This window comes from Hypanus sabinus, chromosome 18, assembly GCF_030144855.1.
Source record: "Hypanus sabinus isolate sHypSab1 chromosome 18, sHypSab1.hap1, whole genome shotgun sequence".
NCBI classification, from domain to species: domain Eukaryota; kingdom Metazoa; phylum Chordata; class Chondrichthyes; order Myliobatiformes; family Dasyatidae; genus Hypanus; species Hypanus sabinus.
This window is the reverse complement of record NC_082723.1, coordinates 20,745,901-20,767,785: the sequence shown is the minus strand read 5'-3', so window position 1 is coordinate 20,767,785 and position 21,885 is coordinate 20,745,901. Positions and strand designations below refer to the sequence as shown.

At 43.9% G+C, this 21,885-nt stretch overlaps 1 protein-coding gene across 1 annotated transcript in view; it reads right to left on the bottom strand.

The window, feature by feature from the left end:
* Nucleotides 1-5,807: 5,807 nt before the first annotated feature.
* The window catches only part of phf19 (PHD finger protein 19), a 49,819-nt gene continuing 33,741 nt past the window's right edge, over nucleotides 5,808-21,885 (bottom strand). Inside the window, exons 10-15 of the mRNA XM_059993827.1 lie at nucleotides 20,472-20,539; nucleotides 15,666-15,839; nucleotides 11,611-11,713; nucleotides 8,558-8,643; nucleotides 6,897-6,998; nucleotides 5,808-6,689 (exon numbers count right to left, since the gene is read on the bottom strand). Coding sequence (XP_059849810.1) covers nucleotides 6,359-6,689; nucleotides 6,897-6,998; nucleotides 8,558-8,643; nucleotides 11,611-11,713; nucleotides 15,666-15,839; nucleotides 20,472-20,539 — 864 coding nt within the window. The 3' untranslated portion in view covers nucleotides 5,808-6,358. The remainder of the gene's footprint in view (nucleotides 6,690-6,896; nucleotides 6,999-8,557; nucleotides 8,644-11,610; nucleotides 11,714-15,665; nucleotides 15,840-20,471; nucleotides 20,540-21,885) is intronic.

Sequence of the window (21,885 nt, the reverse complement as noted above, 5' to 3'; positions counted from 1 at the left end):
AATTGTACAAAATTAAAGTACAGTAACACTGTTAACCTTTAATGATTATGCAGATCACATTGTGCAGGTAACATTTGTACAGATTGTCTTTTCAGATTTTTCTAACTTCAGTATTGATCAAACACTCAGAAAGGGTGCGGCAGTACCAGATGGGTGATGACATGGTGCTGTTACAGTTCATCTCTCCCTGTCAACCTTCACCAAAAGAGTCTCGTGATCAGGGTTCAAAGTTTTAAGTTCCCTTCCAAGACCTTGAGCCCAAAGTTCTGGGCTGCCTCTCGCCTTCATTACACTCTCTGACTCCATCCTTTAGGAAGAGACACCAAACTCATCCCTCCTCTGTTCTCTCAGATATTTCTGAAAGATCCACGTAGCTAGTTCGAAGAACAGGACAGTAATCATTATTGCTTTTTTTTTCAAATGGCTCATTTGGTTTTGACCACACTGCTGTGTGCAAATTGGCTGCTGGGTTTCCTGCACAACAGTAGAAACCATACTACCAAGATCCGTCAGTGAACGTAAAGGGCTTTGGAACATATGGGGTGATGTGAAAGGCAAAACGTAAGTGCGAGGCTTTCAACCTTGAATGTCAGAACAAGTTTCAAAATTGGGTTATAAAATGATCAGTGCTTGCCCAATCATGTGATGACAAAATATAAAAGGAATCTATAAATGTTAGGCAAAGTGTAATAAGTCTTTGTACATTGTCATCTCAGATCATGGCTTTTCAGATAAATATTGCAATTTGCAACTTGAATTTTTCTCAATTAAGCTTCCAAAGCAAAAAGAAAGTCAGTGAACCAGAGCTTCAGGACGTGTGTGTAGCCTGTATTTATGGTAAGGGCTGTAGACAGGGCCAATACAAGCAGGCTTTTTCCATGGAGGTCGGGAGAGATGAGAGCTAGAGGTCATCGTATAAAGGTGAAATAGTTAAGGGGAACTTGAGGAGGATCTTCAGTCAGAGGGTGGTGCGAGCTGGCGGATGCAGGTTTGATTTAATAGAGGTTTGGATAAGTACACGGATGAGAGGGGTGTGGAAGCCTCTGGTCCAGGTGCAGGTTGATGGGCTAAAGGGCCTGTTTCTGCACTTTCATGCTGTGTCAGTCTATTATGATTATTCAGTGTTTAGAGGTGCTCACAAGCAAGGATGAATGTCTATCTTCACAGTATTCGGAACAGGTTAGTACGTCCCCTCATGGAAACCAACACCAGTGGTGGGGAGCAAGTGCTCACCCACCCTTGCAGGACTGACACTGCCCCTGTGTGGGGACCTCGGGGCCTATTTATACTCTGTAGGTGATCTGCTCCGCAGAAACCCTGGGCCTGAGATTGGTGTCCCCAAGCTGTGGGGGAAAGGAGGTACATGTGTGTGTGAGGGAGGGGTGGGTGGTGGCCAGGGTTCACTAAAGTACATCCTGTTGCTGGGCGGGAGGCTGGAGCTGTTGAGGATGCCGGGGAGGACAAGTGTCCAGAATCTGCCAGGGTTCCAAAGAAAGGGCCCTCGTGTGACTTGTGTGGCCCCAGCTGATGACCTGGTTGATCGGTGACAGTGGCCAGCGTTACACAGTTCATTCGCTGGGAGTTTCTGGGCCTGTGAGGCTGCAGAACATTTGCCTTCTCTTTCTTTCCTACGAGCGCCACATCAAAGCAACCCTGCCTAGGTGTGCGAGTTCGAAGGTAAACATCACAAAGCCAAAGTGCTTGAATGTTGAAGGCCAATGAACAATCCGAGAATGAAATTCCCCTATGCCTCTTGTGAAAATCAGGCCCACTCACATCCAAGCAGGATCTGACTGTGTGATTTGACCATTTCGGAAACTGCCCTGCGACTGGCCTGACTCTGTCTTTTATAACCATGCAGCAGGGTCTCTCGGCTGATGAACCAGTCTGGGAATGGAACTACCACTCCCAGAATTCAGAATATTTCTTTTAAGGTGGCAAGTCTGAGGAAGTGTGACTTGGGGTCCAGAGGCTTGCAGGGTGGAGAGTCAGCGAGCTTCGTGAGAGATGGGAGCAGAAAGAAAATGGCTGAAAAGCTTTGCGCAAAGTTTTGAATGATTGGGACCCAGCAGTATTGAGTGGGGCCCGTGCCTGCAATGGGATGCTATCACGGTTGGGACTGTTGTGCCTCTGATGATGGTTAGGTATAAAAATTTCCTCCGGCTTCAGATCAGATCAGATTGAAAATAGATGGTTTCCCATTAGGGTTTAACTTTATATTCAGCAGATTTATTTCAGTAGGGAACAGGCAAATGGGGTTAAACTGAAGCACACTTAACGAGAAACAAAAGAATCTATCCAAAATGGCCTCCTGCTTTATTCCACAACAGCTTGGGCCTAACTTCTCCCCCTTTGTTTCCATTTGATTAACTGGAACATGCCCTTCGGCTGAGCTAGTTTGTACCAAACTGGTATTCTGCCTCGTGCCATCACCTTGAACCTGCACCATAGGAGCAGAATTAGGCCTTTCAACCTATCAAGTCTGCTTCAGCATTCTACCATAGTTGATCTTTTCCTTTCCCACTTTCTCCCAATAACCCTTAACCCTTTATGAATCAAGAACCTATCAAGGGGTTGTACCCAAAGACTTGGCCTCCACAGGCCCCATAGCAACAAATTCCACAGATTCACCACCCTCTGCCTAATGAAATTCCTTCTCATTATAGATTCAAAGGGATATCCTTTTATTCTGAGGCTGTGTCTTTCGAGCCTAGACTCAGTTACTTATGGAAACATCTTCTCCAAATCTCTAAGCAGGCTATTCAGAATCCAGTAGGTTTCAATGTGATAATCCCCTCCCTATCCTTCTGAACTCCATGCCAGAGACATCAGATACTCCCCATATATTAAGCAAGTGTTTTTGACAGAGACAGCTTTACTTTTGCAACTCCTTCTCTGTGAGAAACTAACACAACATTAACCCTTTACAAAGTCATCTCCATGGTAAAAATCCAAACACCTTGTAGGATTGGTTACAAGCAAGACTTGACACTTCATGGGGTAAGACAGTTCAAAGGTTAAAGATTTTGTCAAAGGTCTTGACTTTGAGGAGGACAGAGAGGGAGAGGAGAGAGATGATGTGCTTTAAGGAGAGAATTCAGAGCTTTGGCAAGAGCAGATACAATGGGGATGATCAAGAGGCAAGATATAGGAGATGCAGAGTTGTGGGAGTCTGTAGGAAACATGAGGCAATGAAGAGGTTTAAAAAAAATCAAGGATAAAAATTTTAAAATCAAGCAGCTGCTTAAGTTATTTACTGACAGTCCAGAGGTGATAGTGTAACAGGTCTTGGTGCTGGTTAAGTCTCTTGGAGGGGCTTTGAAGAATATACTTTGGTAGGTCAAATGAGGAGGTGTTAATTAGAAATTCAGTAACAGACAAGCCAAGGGGAGTGCTGTCAATAACCAAACAATTTTTGGCCAGGGGTCTGTTACAGGAGCCAATATTCACAATTATCAATGTATTGCACATATAAGATGCCATCTCAACTTTGAGCCAATAAATGTGACCCATCTCCATTAAATACCCAATGCACAGGACGTTAAAGGACAGCTTAATGTGTCCTCACCATATCAAACCCCCAGTATTTTTGGAAATAAAATGAATAATTCTTGCACAACGGATACATCAGAGAACTAGATATCCCTTCTAAAATTAAAAATACCTTTGGCATTCATTGAAGTGAATCTGCTATTATCATTACCAAAGCTGTAACAGTTCTTGTGCTTGAGAAGTATTTAGAAGAATTTGTAGAATTACATTTTTGCATCAAAAACATTTAACTGTGACAATATAAACTTACACTTTGATTCCCTACAGGAACTAAAGCAGCCAATGTCCTTTCGCATTTCAATTGCAACACCAGGTTGGCACACACAAATACATTAAAGCCCAACCCTCTGAGAACAAAACGGCATTTCTGCAGCTTTTAATGTCCACGACTCTCCCTTCCCTGTTAAAGTGAACCATTGTAGTGACACTACACCATCCAGTACTGCTCAATTCGTTTAGTGCAAAAATAGTGCAAAGCTGGGACTGGATGTCCAGAGTATAACCCTTGCTCTGTGCCGGTCTCGCCCAATGTGGGTGAACTACATCTGAAATCTCGAGTCAGGTTAGAGAGCAATCTAATCAGATTCCTGCTCCTGATTAACAACAGGAACTCAGCAAGTCAGGCAGCATCTATGGACAGGAAAGAACAGTCAACGTTGAGGAACTCAGCAAGTCAGGCAGCATCTATGGTGCTAGAAACCCAGGTTCTGTCGCTGCCCGTAAGGAGTTTGTACGTTCTCCCCGTGACTGTGTGGGTTTCCACCAGGTGCTTTGGTTTCCTCCCACTGTCCAAAGTTAGTAGGTTAATTGGTCACATGGATATAGTTGGGCCGGAAAGGCCTGTTGCCCTGCTGTGTCTCTAAGTAAATTTTTAAAAACAAACAGGTTATGTTTCAGCACTCATAAAATCAGGTAATATCTATGGAGGGGAATAAACAGTTGACATCTTGGGCCATGACCCTTCATCAGTGTCCTGGCCTGAAGTGTTCACTGTTTATTCATTTCCACAGATGCTACCTGACCTTCTGAGTTCCCCCAGCATTTTGTGTGCATTGCTCTGGATTTCCAGCATCTGCAGAATCTCTTGTGTACATGTCCTGCTCCTGACTGCTAGCCCAAGCTCTTGAACCAGCCCAAACTGTCTGTGACCTGTGATGCCTTCCTAAGAAGGGTATTCGTCAACCTTCACGATTAAGGGAGGGCAGTTGACTGCTCTGTCAGTCCCTTGAGAGAAGGACTGGTAAAAGTTCACTCTTTATTTAGAGTGGGATGCTCTCTTTTAAATTAAACTAGTCTTTCTGATATGCCATGCCTCCCCTCTCCCGCTGGTTAACAACCAAAGGTGCAGGATACTGGATAAACGCAGAGGAGCTGGACAGTGCAAAGCTTCATGCTGATGTTAAAGTCAGAGCAGTACAGAACAGAATCAGACCCTTCAGCCCATCTACTGCCCCATTCAGAACAAGAGCAGCAGCAAATGAAAACAAGAGTGATCTTACAGGTGAAGGGAGGGAAAAGATTAGGGAGTGCAGTGTGACCAGCACACCACGCCACAGCCGCAGAGGGAAAATGAGCAGTGTGTGGCCCGGTTTTACTTTGGACATTAATGCAGGAACGTCAAGCCAGTTTGCGAAGGGTAAAAAAAAATTGCAGCATGTGACATCTGCCTCCACAGAAAAAAGGCAGAGCCACACAGCAAGAGCAGCAGCCTCAAAAGTCGTCACTTCACATTGTCTCAAGCATCCCATACATTCCCTACTTTGACGGTTGTGCGGGACGTGTAGGTACCCAGGGGAGGGGGGGGGGGGTAACAGCTCAACTGTGTACAACCTTACCCTGTCAGTTACTGCTTCAGCCAATAGACAAGGCAGCTGGCCTTTGCCAAAAGCAATAAAACGCAGCTAACAGTAAAGTTCCAGCAGCCGAGGCCAGCCTTCAAAAGCTAGGTGTACTTTGATCAGTCACAACTGGCTATATAACAAGCTGGTGTGATTCTATATCTAAAGCAAAGCGGTGTATGGAAATAGATTACATAAAAAAAGCGCTAAATGTGCAGCAGATACAGTGGAGTCCACAAGGTCAACCTTGAGGCCTAGTCCCACCTTTTCAGTACGTATCATCCATTTCCAATCACTGCTATCTCAGACTTGGTGCTTTTTTTAAAGAAAATCTGCAAAAATCACAATCCATCTACATTCACGGCAATCACACCTCCACCCTAATCTCTTAGTAAAGCTTCCGGTCTTCCTTCCCGAAAGCACAAATCCACTCCCCCCCCCCCCCCCCACTCCATCCTTAAATCGTGGAGCCGCAAGACAGCCACGGTGATCCATGTCAGCAACGCAATCCGGGAGAGAAACAGGAACCCGTGAGACGGGTGCCAAGGTAGACCACATCGGATGGCGAGTTCACTTTGTCGAAGAGGTTAGATCTCCACATCAACTCCACATTCGATGTTACTCAGTGGATGAAGGCAAGTCACTCGCTCAGCTGGTCAAAGCCAGTCCAGTATTCATTCAGGGCAAACGCACATATGGATTGCACCAAAAATGCTCCTCAGTGGGTATTAACTAACGCTAGCTACAACCAGCAGCAAAAAAAAAGACTTCTGTACCAATTTTTTAAAATGCATTAGTACAGTAATTGCTGAGGAGATCTCAAATCTTCAATGAAATGACTCTTTCTGGTAAATAAGATGGCTCCATGGTGGCCAGTTTTCACCTTGTACCAGGTACAGGAGAGTGTCCAGCCCTGGCTCGGAATCTCGGTGGCCCTCTGGCTACCAGATGGTGTTGCCGGTTATGCCTCAGTATGGAGTGGCACCTTCCCATTGGACGAGGTACTGCACGTTCCCATCCAGGGTCACCCTGCGGGCAAGGACCTGGAACTTCTCACCACAAGCCAGTCTGCCGGCTGCGCCAAAGTAATTTGTGATGGAGGATTTAAGGTTGGACAGTGAGGTTTCGTCATCACTCATACTATCAAAGGTGTGGGAGTTAAGGTAGTTGTTATCCTTTGATTGTTCCGCCCGGCCCATTCCATTAGCTGTACGTGTGTAGATGGTTTCCTTACGACTGTTTTTGGTGTTTAGCGAATATTCCACGGGTGCCTTTCTTTTCCGACTCCCCATGGTCCTTCTGCAGGCAAGAAAACAAAGTTCAGGCAGTCAGGATAATGTGGTGCACAGTCTCCCAGATTCCACTGTAATCTCCCAACACACAGAAAGAATCATTGCTGCCTGCCCAAGGTGGGTTAGGACAAATCTTTCTCCAGTCATGGACAAAACTAACCAACATTTGCAAACTGATCTGAAAACATTCGCAGAAGAACACTTTTGCTCTTACCGGGAGTCCCCAGAAACACTTGTTGAGGCAGATCCAGAAGTACTTGCTGCGTCCGTCGAATCGAGGTCCGAGTTAAAGGTTCCCTCAGAGCGATCACTGAAACTGATGAAGAAAGGGAGGAACTAAAATCTCTGGAATGATGGGAGCAAGTAATCATGGCGCCAGTGGTTTCTCAAGGGTCAGCGGTGGAGAAGTAGTTGGGCTACAACCCCAGCCTCACTGGAACCATGATCAATACCTGGGCATCATTGGCAAAGCCAGCACAAGGCACAGGAGCAGAATTAGGCCATTCAGCCCATCGAGTCTGCTCCACCATTCCATGATGTCTGATCCTGGATCCCATTCAACTCCATACACCTGCCTTCTTGCCATACCTAATTCCCATCCTAATTAAACCAAGTGGCTTTGAGGGACAACACAAGACCTGGTTTCACATACAGGCCAGAGCAGGGAGATGGCAGATTTGGACTCAAAGAATGGAAATGGTTCTCAACCAAGATTCCCATCTAAGCTAGTATCATTGGCCCATATCACTGTAAATATTTACCATCCATGTACCTGTCACAGTATCTTTAACTATTAATGTACATGCCTCAAACACTTCCTCTGGCAGCTCATTCTGTATACAGACTAACTTTTAGGTGAAAAGGTTGCCCCTCAGATTCTTACTAAATCTCTTCCCTCCCACCTCCAGTAACCTATGACTAGAGGTCATAGGTTAAGGGTGAAAGGAGAATTATTTAAGGGGAACTTCTTCATTTAGGATGTGGTGTGAGTGTGAAATTAGTTGCCATTGGAAGTGGTGGAAGCAGGCTCGAGTGAAGTTTGAGGTGGTAAGTTTGGATAAATACAGGGGCATGAGGGGTATGGAGCACAATGGTTTAGGTGATGGGACTACACGGAGTAACAGTCTGGCATGGCCTTGATGGGCCAAAGGGTCTGTTGCTGTGCTGTAGTGCTCTACGACACTGAGGTTGGGTGAGACTAGAACTAGAGGTCATAGGTTAAGGGTGAAAGGGGAAATATTTAAGGAGAACTTGAGGGTGAACTTCTCATTCATTGGTGCGTGTGAAATGAGCTACCAGTGTAAGTGGTGGATGCAGATTCGATTGCAACGTTTAGAGAAGTTCCGACAGGTACATGGCTATCGTCCAGGTGATGGGACCAGGCAGAATATCAGTTCAACACAGACTAACTGAGCCAAAGGATGGATTTCTCTGCTGGAATGCTCTATCACTCTATAACTTTGAGCTCCTCTATCAATTGGCTCAGGGAAGCACTGGTAAAAGTCCAGAGCAGCCAGTCCCAGGAGACAGAGAACCATAGAACATTACAGCACAGAAACAGGCCTTTTGGCCCTTCTTGGCTGTGCCTAACCATTTTTTCTGCCTAGTCCCACTGACCTGCACCTGGCCCATAACCCTCCATACACCTCTCATTCATGTGCCTGTCCAAGTTTTTCTTAAATGTTAAAAGTGAGCCCGCATTTACCACTTCATCTGGCAGTTCATTCCACACTCCCATCACTCTCTGTGTGAAGAAGCCCCCACTAAAGTTCCCTTTAAACTTTTCCCCCTTCACTCTTAACCCATGTCCTCTGGTTTATGTGGCCCTTCTTGTGTCCTTACTACAGGCCTGCTACCCCTTGCGAAGTCACTCACCTCCTCAAACTCTGAATGTCATCCACTGTAAAGTCAAATATGTTTGCCAAATGGTAGCTTGTGCTCTCAGCTGTGGAGAAGTCACTCTGTAGTTGGAAAAGAGAAATTCAAATCATTATCGACTTCTGAAGCACACCACCAAAGTGAAATACCAGCTTGCTTCAAATGTGTAGTGACAGTCATTTTCATCAACAACATCCTCGTCGTGGTTAGTGCTACCAGATTCGGGTTCGATTCCCTCCATCATCTATAAGAAGTTTGTACGCTCTCTCCGCGACCGTGCGTGTTTCCTCTGGGTGCTCTGATTTCCTCCCACTTTCCAAAGATACACAATTTAGGGTCAGTAAGCTGTGGGCATGCTCTGTTATCGCTGGAAGCACGGTAACATTTGCGGGCTGCCCCCAGCACGTCTCGGACCGTGTTGGCCGTCAATGCAAAACAACGCATTTCACTGTACTAACTCAGCAGGCCAAACACAAACGGAAGAAAATTTGCAGAAGCTGCAAATCCGAGAAACACACACAAAATGCTGGATTTTTTTCAAAAAGAGAATACGGTTGATGTTTCGGAACGAGACCCTTCAGCAGGGCTGGAGCATTTTGTGTGTGTTGCTTGGATTTCCAGCATCTGCAGATTTTCTCTCGGTTGCATTTCACCGTAGGTATGTTTGTGACAAATAAAGTTAATCTTTTAAAGATCTTTATCACACAAAGTACGAGCAGTGGCTTCCAGAGGAATTTCTTTTGCTCTGTTAAGACTTTGGCAGAGGGTGAAATTTCCCATCTTCGAGGAGTGTTGTACAACATTTATAAGGCCTCTTCACCAAGCACTCTTGGTGAATGTCTTGATCTAAGGACTAACCCTCGGGCTCTGAAATACCCACTTCATCTTCCAACAACTGAACCAGAACGTAGAGAATAGGAACCACCCATTTGCCCTGACCACCCAGTTTAGTATTTATGCTCCACAGGTCTCTTCCCAGCCCAAAAAAGGTCTAAATTTCTTTGCCTTCATTATGAGCTCAAACACCATTACAAGTTGTACATAAGTGTACCTTAATCACAGCCAAGCAACACAATAAATCTGACAAGATGCTGGAGGAGTTCAGCAGGTCAGGCAGCATCTATGGAGATGAAGAAACAGTCGACATGTCCTCAGTTGACAGCTTATTCCTCTCCATCGATGCTGTCTCACCTGCTGAGTTCCCCCAGTATTTTGTGTGTGTTGCTCTGGATTTCTGACATCTACAGAATCTTTTGTGTTTACAAAAAATGACACCCAAGGTCAAGAGGGGAATGAGATCGGGGCAGATCTATTGAGCCTACTCCATTTAACATGACATTGCAAAAGGCCATTCAACTACAACAGATCACCCTAGATATTATACTGTTGTGACTGTATGTGTTATTATATGTGCTATATGTACTTTCTGCTGTGTGTGACTATTGGTATTGTGTCTTGTACCTTGGCCCTGGAGGAACACTATTTAATTTGGTGGTACTCATGTGTATGCTTGAATGACAATTAATCTTGAACTTGATCTTTAACCAAGGACCCATAGAGTGGATGAGAAAAGGCTCGTGTCAATAGGAACTGACAAAGAAGAACTTTCCCCTGGCCCTGGGTCAAATTAAGGGATTGGCCATTCAGGACAGAGATGAGAAGGAATTTCTTTGTCCAGATGGTGGTGAACTTTTGGATTCTCCACTGAAGTTAGATGTGGAGGCTCAGTTGCTTAATGTGTTCAATACAGAGACAGCTGTTAAATAAAATGGGAGATGGTGTTTAAGGCAGTGGTTCCCATCCTGGGGTCCACCCAACCCTTGCTTGGTCCACGGCATAAAAAAGGTTGGGAACTCCTGGTTTAAGGGGTCTGTGCAGGGAAAAAGTTATCAACCATAATCTAAAAGAACAGGGTACGAGGACTGAAAGTCTACTACTGTTCCTGTTTAATTTCTTACAAAGCAGAGTAAAGGCCCTTCCCAATGGTCTGTCTCCAGGTAATTCAGGCGTAGGGTTGGAAATCAAAACAACGTATAAAACAAATTCCAAAATGACCCTAATCTTGCAGCTGCTTCCTCTAAAGAATGCCCTCGGTTTACTAACTCACCAGAAGTGGTGTCGAGTTCGTTCCTCAATCAAAAACACTCATAACTTTGGAAACTTAACTTAAATCTCACAGGAACACAAGAACTAGGATCAGGAGCGGGCCATCTGGCCTGTTGAGCCTGCTCCACCATTCTATAAGATCATGGCTGATCTGGTCATGGGCTCAGCTCCACCTACCTGTCTTTTCCCCATAATCTGCAATTCCCCTGTAATGCAAAAAAAAATCCAACTGTGTCTTAAATATAATTAATGGGGTGGCTTCTACTGCTTCCCTGGGCAAAGATTTCCACTCTGTCATAAACCAGATCCTTCTCATTTCCATCCTAAATCTATTCCCCTGAATCTTGAGGCTACATACCCAAGTTCTAGTCTTGTTTACTAGTGAAAATATCCCCTCCAGCTTCTGTGTTTCCACTTTCCTCACCTTGCAAGTCCATCACTGTGTATGTAACTCTGGGAAATGCCCCCTGCATCAGCCCTGGGATTGATCTTGGCCCTTACAAAGCCAAGGGTTTGCTACCAGGTCACCCCTGACGTTCACGGTTCAGGAGGAGGCCAGTTTCAAGATTCAGAATTGTTTATCACGTGTGCATTGAAACACAGTGAAATGCGTTCACTTGCCTGAACAACCAGCTCGGCCCAAGGGTGTACTGGGGGCAGCCCGTAAGTGTCGCTGCATACTCTGGTGTCAAAATTATGTGCCCACTGTGCTCAGCAGAACCTAAGCATTATTCTCCACAGATGCCGCCTGACCTGCTGAATGTTTCCAGCATTTTCTGTTCTTAAAAAAAACTAGACATTTGAAATTAAAAATTGACAGTGGTGGTGGATTCTGGACAAAATTCACACTAGGGCAGTAATCTCCAGTTTCAGACTAGAGTAACGTTATTCGGTTTGTTAGAACACGGCGCAGTGATTTCCCAGAATCGCATTGTGTGACCAACCTTTGGAACGGCATCCTGCAGAAACCAGCTCGATTTCCTGTTCTTTCTCCCCCATTTCAGTGGAAGCTGCCGCCTGCGAGGTGGTGGGACTTCTGGCAGGGGGCTGCAACACAACAAAGACAACTGAGTACTCAACACAGGCAACAGAAACGGAAAATGCAAGGGATGCTCAGCAGGTCAGTCAGCATCAGCAGAGGAAGAAACAGAGTTTACGGTTCAGGACAACCCCTTGACAAAACCAGAAGAGTGAGAAAGTAAACATGATTTAAGTGGGAAAGAAGACTTGGCCGTATCTCAGGAGGTTCACAAAAATGATTCCAGGATTAAACAACTTGTCATAGGAAGTGAGTTTGATGGCTTTGGCCCTGTATTCACTGGAATTCAGAGGAATTAGGGGTGACCTAATTGAAACCTATCAAATGGTAAAAGGTCTTGATAGAGTGGATGTGGAGAGGATGTTTCCAATGGTGGGAGAGTAGGACCAGAGGATACAGCCTCAGAATAGAGGGGCGTCCTTTTAGAATGGTGATGAGGAGGAATTTCTTTAGACAGAGAGTGGTGAATCTGTAGAATTCTTTGCCACGGGCAGCCGTGGAAGCCAAGTCTGTATGTATACTTAAGGCAGAGGTTGATAGATCCTTGATTGGTCAAAACATGAACAGATATGGAGAAAAGGCAGGAGATTGGGGTTGAGAGGAAAAAATGGATCAGTCATGATGAAATGGCGGAGCAGTCTCAATGGACCAAATGGCCAAATTTGGCTCCCATATCTTATGATCTTAACAAAATAAAGAAGGCAAATGGAAAAAAATTGAGAGTAACTAAGGCAGGACAGATAGTCAGGAAACCCCATCATAGAGAGGAACACGGCTTCTCCAAGGAGAGTATTCCCAGAAGAGAAATGACATCAAGTTGAAAACAGCAAAAAAAAGAGAAAACGATAGCAAACACCGGAATTGTAGTATTAAAACCCTCGACCATCAGGCTCTTGAACCAGGGAGGATAACTTCCCTCCACTGTACTTGCACCAGTGTGAAATGTTCCCACAACCTATGAATTCACTTTCAAGGACTCTTCATCTTATGATCTTGATATTAATTGCTTGCTTGCTTATTTATTTATCTATCTATCTATCTATCTATTTATTTATTTACTTACTATTTCTCTTTATATTCGCACAGCCTGTTGTCTTTTGCACACTGGTTGAATAAAAATGGTCTTCCATTGATTCTGGTCTGGTTATTATTCAGTTTAGATTTATTGAGTATGCCTGCAAGAAAATGTATCTCTGGGTTGTACATGGTGACAAGCATGTACTTTGATGATAAATTTACTTTGAACTTTGAAATTTCTTAATATCAGTTTCATAATCAAACCTGCTGCAGCAAAGAATTACGCCTGTCTTGCTAGATGCTGATAATTCTGTCTGCTGTATTTCAGACGTTGCACACAGTTAGTGTTTAGAGTCACAAAAACAGGCCCTTCGGCCCATCCAATCTGTGCCAAACTCAATATTTTGTGGCCAGTGTAGCTTTGTTTGTCAGTGACCTCGATAACCTGTCAGAGGCACTAGAGCTCCCCCTTGTTTTAAATTCATTTTTGTGTCAGGCATTCAGTCCAGTGGGATTCGTTGTGCCCCTCAAATATTAGTCAAAATCTGTGCTTTTACTATTCTGGTTTCTGGTCTTTAAAACCCCTTCAATGTGATTAGCTTTCAGGCTGCTCAGGCTGAGCGCCAATCAAAATAAAGAGAGTTTACAGCGAACGAGAACAGAAAAACCACAAATTTCAACTAATATTTTAAACAGCTGACATAGTACAAAGTAGCCATCGGGACATGCATGCTCTGATGTATAATACAGGAGCTTTAAAAATCCAGAATAATTTTTATTATTTTAAACCCCTTATACTTTTATCGTAGGGAATTACAATTCACAAATGTGAAGCAACACACAAAATGCTGGAGGAATTCAGCAGGTTAGGCAGCATCTATGGAAGGAAATGAACACTTGACTTTTTTAGGTCAAGTCTAGATCTGAAACTTTGACTGTTCATTTACTTTACTTTATTGTCACCAAACAATTGATACTAGAGCGTACAATCATCACAGTGATATTTGATTCTGCGCTTCGTGCTCCCTGAAGTACAAATCGAAGTAAATATAATAAAAATTTAAATTATAAATCATAATTAGAAAATAGAAAAGGGGAAGTAAGGTAGTGCGGATATTTGGAAGGCACGGCCCAGATCCGGGTCAGGATCCGTTCAGTAGTCTTATCACAGTTGGAAAGAAGCTGTTCCCAAATCTGGCTGTACGAATCTTCACGCTCCTAAACCTTCTCCCGGAGGGAAGTGGGACAAAAAGTGTGCTGGCTGGGTGGGTCTTGTCCTTGATTATCCTGGCAGCACTGCTCCGACAGCGTGCGGTGTAAAGTGAGTCCAAGGATGGAAGATTGGTTTGTGTGATGTGCTGGGCTATGTTCATGATCTTCTGCAGCTTCTTCCGGTCTTGGACAGGACAACTTCCATACCAGGTTGTGATGCACCCTAGAAGAATGCTTTCTACAGTGCATCTATAAAAATTAGTGAGGGTTTTAGGGGACAGGCCAAACTTCGTCAGCTTTCTCAGGAAGTAAAGGCGCTGGTGGGCCTTCTTGGCAGTGGACTCTGCTTGGTTAGATCAAGTCAGGTCATTTGTGATATTCACCCTGAGGAACTTAAAGCTCTTGACTTGTTCCACCTGCGCACCACCGATGTAGATGGGGTTGTGCGGTCTGCTACTCCTTCTAAAGTCAACAACCAATTCCTTCGTCTTGCTGACGTTGAGGGATAGGTTATTGTCTTCACACCATGCCACCAGGTTCTTAATTTCCTCTCTGTACTCAGACTCATCATTACTCAAGATATGGCCTACAATTGTGGTGTCATCAGCAAATTTATATACTGAGTTCGATAGAAACTTGGCTACACAATCATGGGTGTACAGTGAGTACAGCAGGGGGCTGAGTACACAGCCTTGTGGGGCACCGGTGCTCGGAGTGATTGTAGAGGAGAGCTTGTCCCCTATTTTTACAGCCTGGGTCCTGTCTGTGAGGAAGTTGAAGATCCAGCTGCAGATCCCAGTGCTAAGATCCAGGTTCTGGAGCTTAGGAATCAGTTTATTTGGAATGATGGTATTAAAGGCAGAGCTGTAGTCAATGAAAAGGAGCCTTACATATGCGTCTTTACTCTCCAGGTGTTCTAAGGTGTTTCCACTACAGACGCTGCCTGACCCACAGAGTTCCTCCAGCTCCTTTGTGTGTTGTTCCAAATCCAGCCTTGTGTCTCACATATATAGTACTGTTTTTTTTTGTGAGCCAAAGTGCTTCCCACATCAATAAATCTAAATGAAGTAACTTTAACTTCCCAAAAATCCTAATTTGTCCAAGAAACATTCCGAAGTATTTTGCAGGAGGGCCAGCAATCAGGTATAAATAGTATTGTCCATAATTTAGGGCCTCCATCACCCCACCCAGGACCTGTCCTTTTCTCATCGCTACCAACAACAAGGAGTCACAGGAGCCTGAAGATACACTCAATGTTTTAGGAATAGCTTCTTCTCCTCTTCACTATTTTTTCTTTAGTTTTTAAATTACTATATATTGTAATTTACTGCTGCTGCAAAACAAATTTCACAAAATATGCCAGTGATATTAAACTGAATTCTGATTATGGCAATTATTAAGATATAATTGTTAGTAATTCTATACCAGTAAGGTGGCAACAGTTTAGCAATTCTTAAATCTTGTTAGTTCTCTGAATCTTATACTTGCAAAGGATGCAAAACAGCTTGATGTTTGCAACAGCTGGACGTAACTTTGAGATTTCCAGTCACCTGTACACACACTCAGAATCACCGGCATGTGACGTGAAATGTGTTCTCGGAACTAAAACTGTTCTCAGTGTTCGCATGATTTACAATAAAGAATTTTAGTTTCACCATCATTGCAGCTGTGAAAATTCAGCCTCATTTTTTCCCACTGACAAAGACGGAGTATAATACACACTGTACATACCCATACTTGGGAGCAAACACTAAATTTTTTCCTCTCCTCTTGATCTCATTCGAAGCATGATCTGTCAGCTGGCCAACGTTATCAGGCAAAATAACATTCGGAGGAACTGGTGGTACTCGGGTACGGAGACGGAAAATACATTTTTTCTTTTTAATTTCTTTACCACAGATAAATCTGTAACAGACAAGAATATAAAAGGCTATTTTTTAAATTTAGCGTTTCATTCCCTTTGGTTTGGGTTCAAGCTCCCAACACAAATAACATTACATTTTTATTGGAAAATGCTCACATATTTGCATCATTCAAGAACTGGCTATAAATTACCCTTAACATGGTGAAAACCATGCAAAGTTTACCCCACAAGCTTCAGACAAAAATGGATCTCAAGCCACATGTGGAGATAGTCAGGCAATTAATCTGAAGCTGAGTGAAGAGGTGAGGTAACAAGGAGGATCGAACAGGAAATGGAACTTGTGAGCTTTGGGTTGGAGGTCTCGACTGAGGTGATTTGGGGGGGTGGGGGGAGAGAAAGAAGGACCAAGAGGGCAGAATGAAAGGGGAAAATTGCCTTGGAGAGAAGGTAGTTACAGAGCTAAGCAGCAGAGAGGACAATGGAGGGATTGAAAACTAGGTTTCAGTCGGGCTTCTCACATGGAGGAAACTCATGAAGTTCTCTGCAACTGAGTAGAATGGATGCCAAATACTGGACAGCAAGATTGGACTGAACACACTACAGACAGAAGTCCAATTCCAACACGGAAAAAAAGGTTTCCCACTTAAGGCGTTCGTCTTCCTCCTCCAGTTTCCACAAAAGCCGTGAACCCCAATCTAGGAGAAAGGACCTGCAGCCATGCCTTACTATCCACAGGGGCAGCCCTCCCATCATTTTGGGGAAGTACACCTTCCTGGTCTAGCAGGTCCAATTAGCCATATCTGGGATAGGCAGGCAGCAGGTCAAGCTACTCAAGATCCAGCACTGACAAGCGCCCTCTGAAGAGGACAAAGGCAACTTCATGAACTGCAAGCCATATCAATAGGGCAATCTCTATTTCTGTCACAACTATTAACTGCAAAAACTACCTCTATCCACCCATGAGTGGAGGTGGGTGATGAGCACCGCCTTCCCAGTGACAAGCTGGAATAGGTCCTTCCACACAGCAACCCCTAATTTAACCCTAGCCTATTCACAGGACTCTTTGCAATGACCAACTAACCTACCAACTGGTGTGTCTTTGATCTGTGGGAGGAAACCAGAGCACCTGAAGGAAACCCACAGTCATGGGGAGAATGTACAAACTCCTTACAGACAGCGATAGGAATTGAACCTGGGTCGCTGGCACTGTAAAGTGTGCTAACCACTACGCTACTGTGTTGCCCAAAGCCCTTTTGGCATTGCTGCTCCCAGAGAAGGGAAGGGTGTGTTAGCAATCGGATTATCTACCATGAATGCCAGCTTTGGTAGAAGTGTCCTCAGCTTGGACAAAAGATCAGAACAGGTGACGGTTAGTAGCAGTGAGTCTGACTGGCACTTGTAAAAGGATTTTCTCATCTTAATGTTACTCTTAATGGCCATTTTATTAGGTACTTCTTGTACCTAATCTGTGGTCCTCTACTGCCCATCCACTTCAAGGTTTGATATGTTGTGCATTCAGAGATGCTCTTCTGCACACCACTGTTGTAACGTGTGGTTACTTGAGTTACTGTCGCCTTCCTGTCAGCTTGAATCAGTCTGGTCAACCTCCTCTGACCCTCGTCATTAACAAGACATTTTCACTTACAGAACTGCCACGCACTGAATGTTTTTGTTTTTTTGCATCATTCTGTGTGTGTGGAACCCTCAGGAGATACTCAAACCACCCCATCTGGCACCAAAAATGATTCCACGATTAATGTCAACTTAGATCACATTTCTTCCCCTTTCTGATGTTTGGTCTGTACAACAACTGAATCTCCTGACCATGTCTGCATGCTTTTATGCATTGAGTTGCTGCCACATGATTGGCTGATTAGATGTTTACATTAATGAGCAGGTGTACCTAATAAAGTGGCCACTGAGCGTAAGCTCCAATGTCTGAGGAAAGCTACTTTTATCCTTTTAAACTCACTTCCTCATCAGTCTCCGAGTTAACATGTAGATAAAACTCCCAACGATGGTCAGAATCTGAAATTCTTTACTCTTGTGTAAACTTATTACAGCAGAATATTGATCAGCGGAGTACTACAGTAATCCCTTCATCAAATGTTCCATTGATTAGCTGATAACCAATGAGGAATGTTATCTGTATTGACCTTTTTAATTAAAAATAATGATGAAGGAAAACACAGTATGAACAGCCTTGGGTAGAATCCACACCCTCCACATTGAAGAGATAGTGGGAAGAATGCTTCCTTCAGTGGACAGATACACCTTTCTCAATAGTGCATTTAACTCAGGACTGACTTAAACCAAACATTAACCCAACAGCACTCCAGACAGACATTTCCAATTTACACAACACCCACCCTCATTAGCTTCCCCCAGAAGATGCTGCAAATTTAATCAAATTGGAGGTGCAACGCTTCAAAATCCTACAGTGTTACAGGAAGGATATTGACATGGATAACAGAATGGCTGACAGGCACAGTGGGACTAAAAGGGGCCTTTTCTGGTTGGCTACTGGTGACTAGTGGTGTTCCTCAGGGGTTGGTATTGGGACCGCTACTTTTCACATTGTTTGTCAATGATTTAGATAATGGAATTGATGGCTTTGTGGCAAACTTTGCAGATGATATGAAGATAGGTTGAGGGATGGGTAGTGCTGAGAAAACAATGTCATTGCCGCAGGACTTAAGACAAATTGGAAGAAGAATGGGCAAAAAAGTGGCAGATGGAATACAGTGCTGGGAAATGTATGACAATGCATTTTGGTAAAAGGAACAATAGTGTGGACTATTATCTAAATGGACAGAAGGCTCAAACATGAGAGGTGCAGAGGGACTTAGGAGTCCTCGTGCAAGACTCCCAGAAGGTTAATTTACAGGTTGAGTCTGTGGTAAAGGCAGCAAATGCAACATTGGCATTTATTTCAAGGGGAGTAGAATATAAAAGCAAGGAGATATTAATGAAGCTTTATAAGACACTAGTCAGACTGCACTTGGCATACTGTCAACAGTTCTGCACCCCATATTTCAGACAGGATGTGTTATCATTGGAGAGAGTCCAGGGGAAGTTCACGTGGATGATTCCAGGAATGAAGGGGTTAACATATGAGGAGCATTTGACAGCTTTGGGCCTGTACTCAAGGGAATCTAGAAGAATGTTGGGGGGGGTGGGGAATCTCACTGAAACCTAATGAATATTGAAAAGACTAGATAGGGTGGGTGTGGAGAGGATGTTTCCTGTGGTGGGGGTATCCAGAACTAGAGGGCACAGCTGCAAAACTGAGGCTTTAGAAAAGAAGTAAGGAGGAGTTTTTGTGGCCAGAAAGTAGTAAATCTGTGGAATGCTCTGCCACAAACTGTGGTGGAGCCAAGTCCGTGGGTATATTTAAGGCAGAAGTTGATTGTTTCCTGATTGGTCAGGGCGTCAAAGGATATGGTGAGAAGGCAGGTGTATGGGGTTGCATGGAATCCGGGATCAGCCATGATGGAACGGTGGAGCAGACTCAATGGGCAGAATGGCCTAATTCTGGTCTTATACACTTACTCCATCTGCTGAGCCTCCCAAAATGATGGCATGATCATCACTTTTTCTAACTTCTGGTAATTTCTCCTCCTCCTCCTTTCTTTTCTCCATTTTGCATTCTGTCTATCCTCCTGCCCATTCTCCTCACCTGCCTATCATCATCTTCTGGTGCCTGTCCTCCTTCCCTTTCTCCCATGGTCCACTCTCCTCTCCTTTTCCACTCATCCCCTCTTCCACCCACCACCCTCTCATCTGCCACTTTGTACTCTGCTTCCCCTCCCCCAACCTCCTTGTTCTGGCTTCTTCACCCTTTCCTTTCCAGTCCTGATGAAGGGTCTCAGCCCAAAGTGTCAACTGTTTATTCCTCTCCATAGAAGCTGCCTGACCTGTGGAGTTCCTCCAGCATTTTGTGTGCGTTGCTCTGTATTTCCAGCACCCGCAGCACCTTAGACACGTGCGATTCTGCGGGTCAGAAATCTAGAGATCGAGAGTAACACACACATAAAATGTCGGAGAACTCAGCAGATCAGGCAGCATCTATCAAGGAGAATAAAGAGTCGACGATCGGGCCGAGACCCTTCAACAGGACTGCCAGGATTCTGATGAAGGACCTCAGCTCAAAAATGACCGCTCTTTAGTCTTACCTGCAGAATCTTTTACATTTGTGATTTGTAGGTCTAATCTAGAGTGGTCACCCATAACACATCTGACAGCAGAAGACATAGCAGCCATTGTATCATTGGGAGGCTGCTCCTTCAAGTACAGGTTGCTGGGACCTTCTTCCTGGGATAATTCTTGCTGTAATAGTGATATTGAATATTCACTCTCCTAACACTGATGGATGTGAAGAGGAGGGTTTTTGATTTGCGGGTGAACACATAGGACTGGATTTTTTTAATCCATCTTGGAGGTTCGCAGGCAGGCTTGCACTTCGAGAAACACCGAAATGCATGTATTGTAGATAGAGAAATCACGAATGATGGCAGCTGTGAACACCAAAGCCCAAGATGAAAAGCTGTGATTTAATAGACTATGCACCTGGGCGTTGTTTATATCAGGAGGCATCTTGTGTAACTGAAATCATGATACACAGATGTGCCTTCTATTGTACTCACTCGTAAAACAACAAGATAAAGTCTCACCGGCTTTTATAGCTGTTTAACGCATCAAGGAGATGTTGCTTTCGTTCAAGCATCGCAGTTTCAGTCAGCTAGAGAGAAATAGAACCAATTATTCAATGCAGAAGATTGCAACATTTCAATAGCAATATGTCCTCTGCCTCTGATCTGAAGTGTGTCCTGCAGTTCTTTAAACTCCTGCAAATACCACAAGACTATAAAACCATAAGGCATAGGAGCAGAATATGGCTGTTCAGTCCTTCAAGTCTGTTCCACCATTCCATCATGGCTTCTCAACACCATTCTCCAGCCTTTTCCCAGTCACCTTTGACATCCTTACCAATCAAGAACCTAACAACCTCCACTTTAAATATACCCAGTGACTTGGTCTGTGGCAATGAATTTCACAGATTCACCATCCTCTGGCTAAAGAGATTCCACCTCATCTCTGATCTTAATGGACATCCCTCTATTCTAAGGCAATGCCCTCTGGTCCCAGGCTCTCTTATCTTCATGTCCACTCTGTCTAGGCTTTTCATTATTTGCAAAATATAAGTCAATAATGGTTTTGACCTGCATTTGGTAACATTATTAACTAGAGCTCTCAATATTTGAAAGCAGCAGTCAGGCTGCTAAAACCATTAAAATACACACACACCCCACCACCAATGTTTATCATTTCCTGTCAGTCACTTTATGTACAGACACCCCTGTGCCTAGCGTCACTTTATATACAGATTTGGTACAATCAGTCTATGTATATAAGCTAACCTTATGTATTTATATTTAACAGTTTTATTGTGTTCTTTATGTTTATTGTGCTTATGCTGCCTCAGATCTGGAGTAACAATCATTTTGCTCTCGTTTACACTTGTCTACAGTAAACAAGTTTGAATCTTGAACATTGCCCCACTCACTCAAGGGAAGTGAACACTCTGTTGCCAACCAGCATGTTGAGTTTGTGAACTGGAAATAAAATGGGAAAATTTGGTGCAAGTACGGACAATTAATCTAATCATAGGTGGGACTTTAATTAACAAGTCTTTAAAAAACCGCCCATATAGCATAAAATTCAGTTCTAGGTGCTGACGTTTAATTTGATTACAGCTGGGGTTTTGAGAAGGCCCCTCAGAAAAATGTCTGTGGAGTTTGAAATACTTTAATCTCTCCCCAGTGGTCATTCCTGTTACATTTGGGATCACTGTTGTCACCTTTTCCAGTGCCTCTGCACAACTCTCTTTCTTTTTGTATTTGCAGTTAGTTGTGGGGTTTTTTTTTTGCACACTGGTTGTTTGTCCATCCTGCTCAGTGTGGTCTTTTATTGGTTCTTCTGTGTTTCTCATTTTTGCTGTGATTGCCCCGCTAGAAAATGAATCTCAGAGTTGAAGATGGTGACATACATGTACTTTGATAATAAATTAACTCTGAACTAAACAGT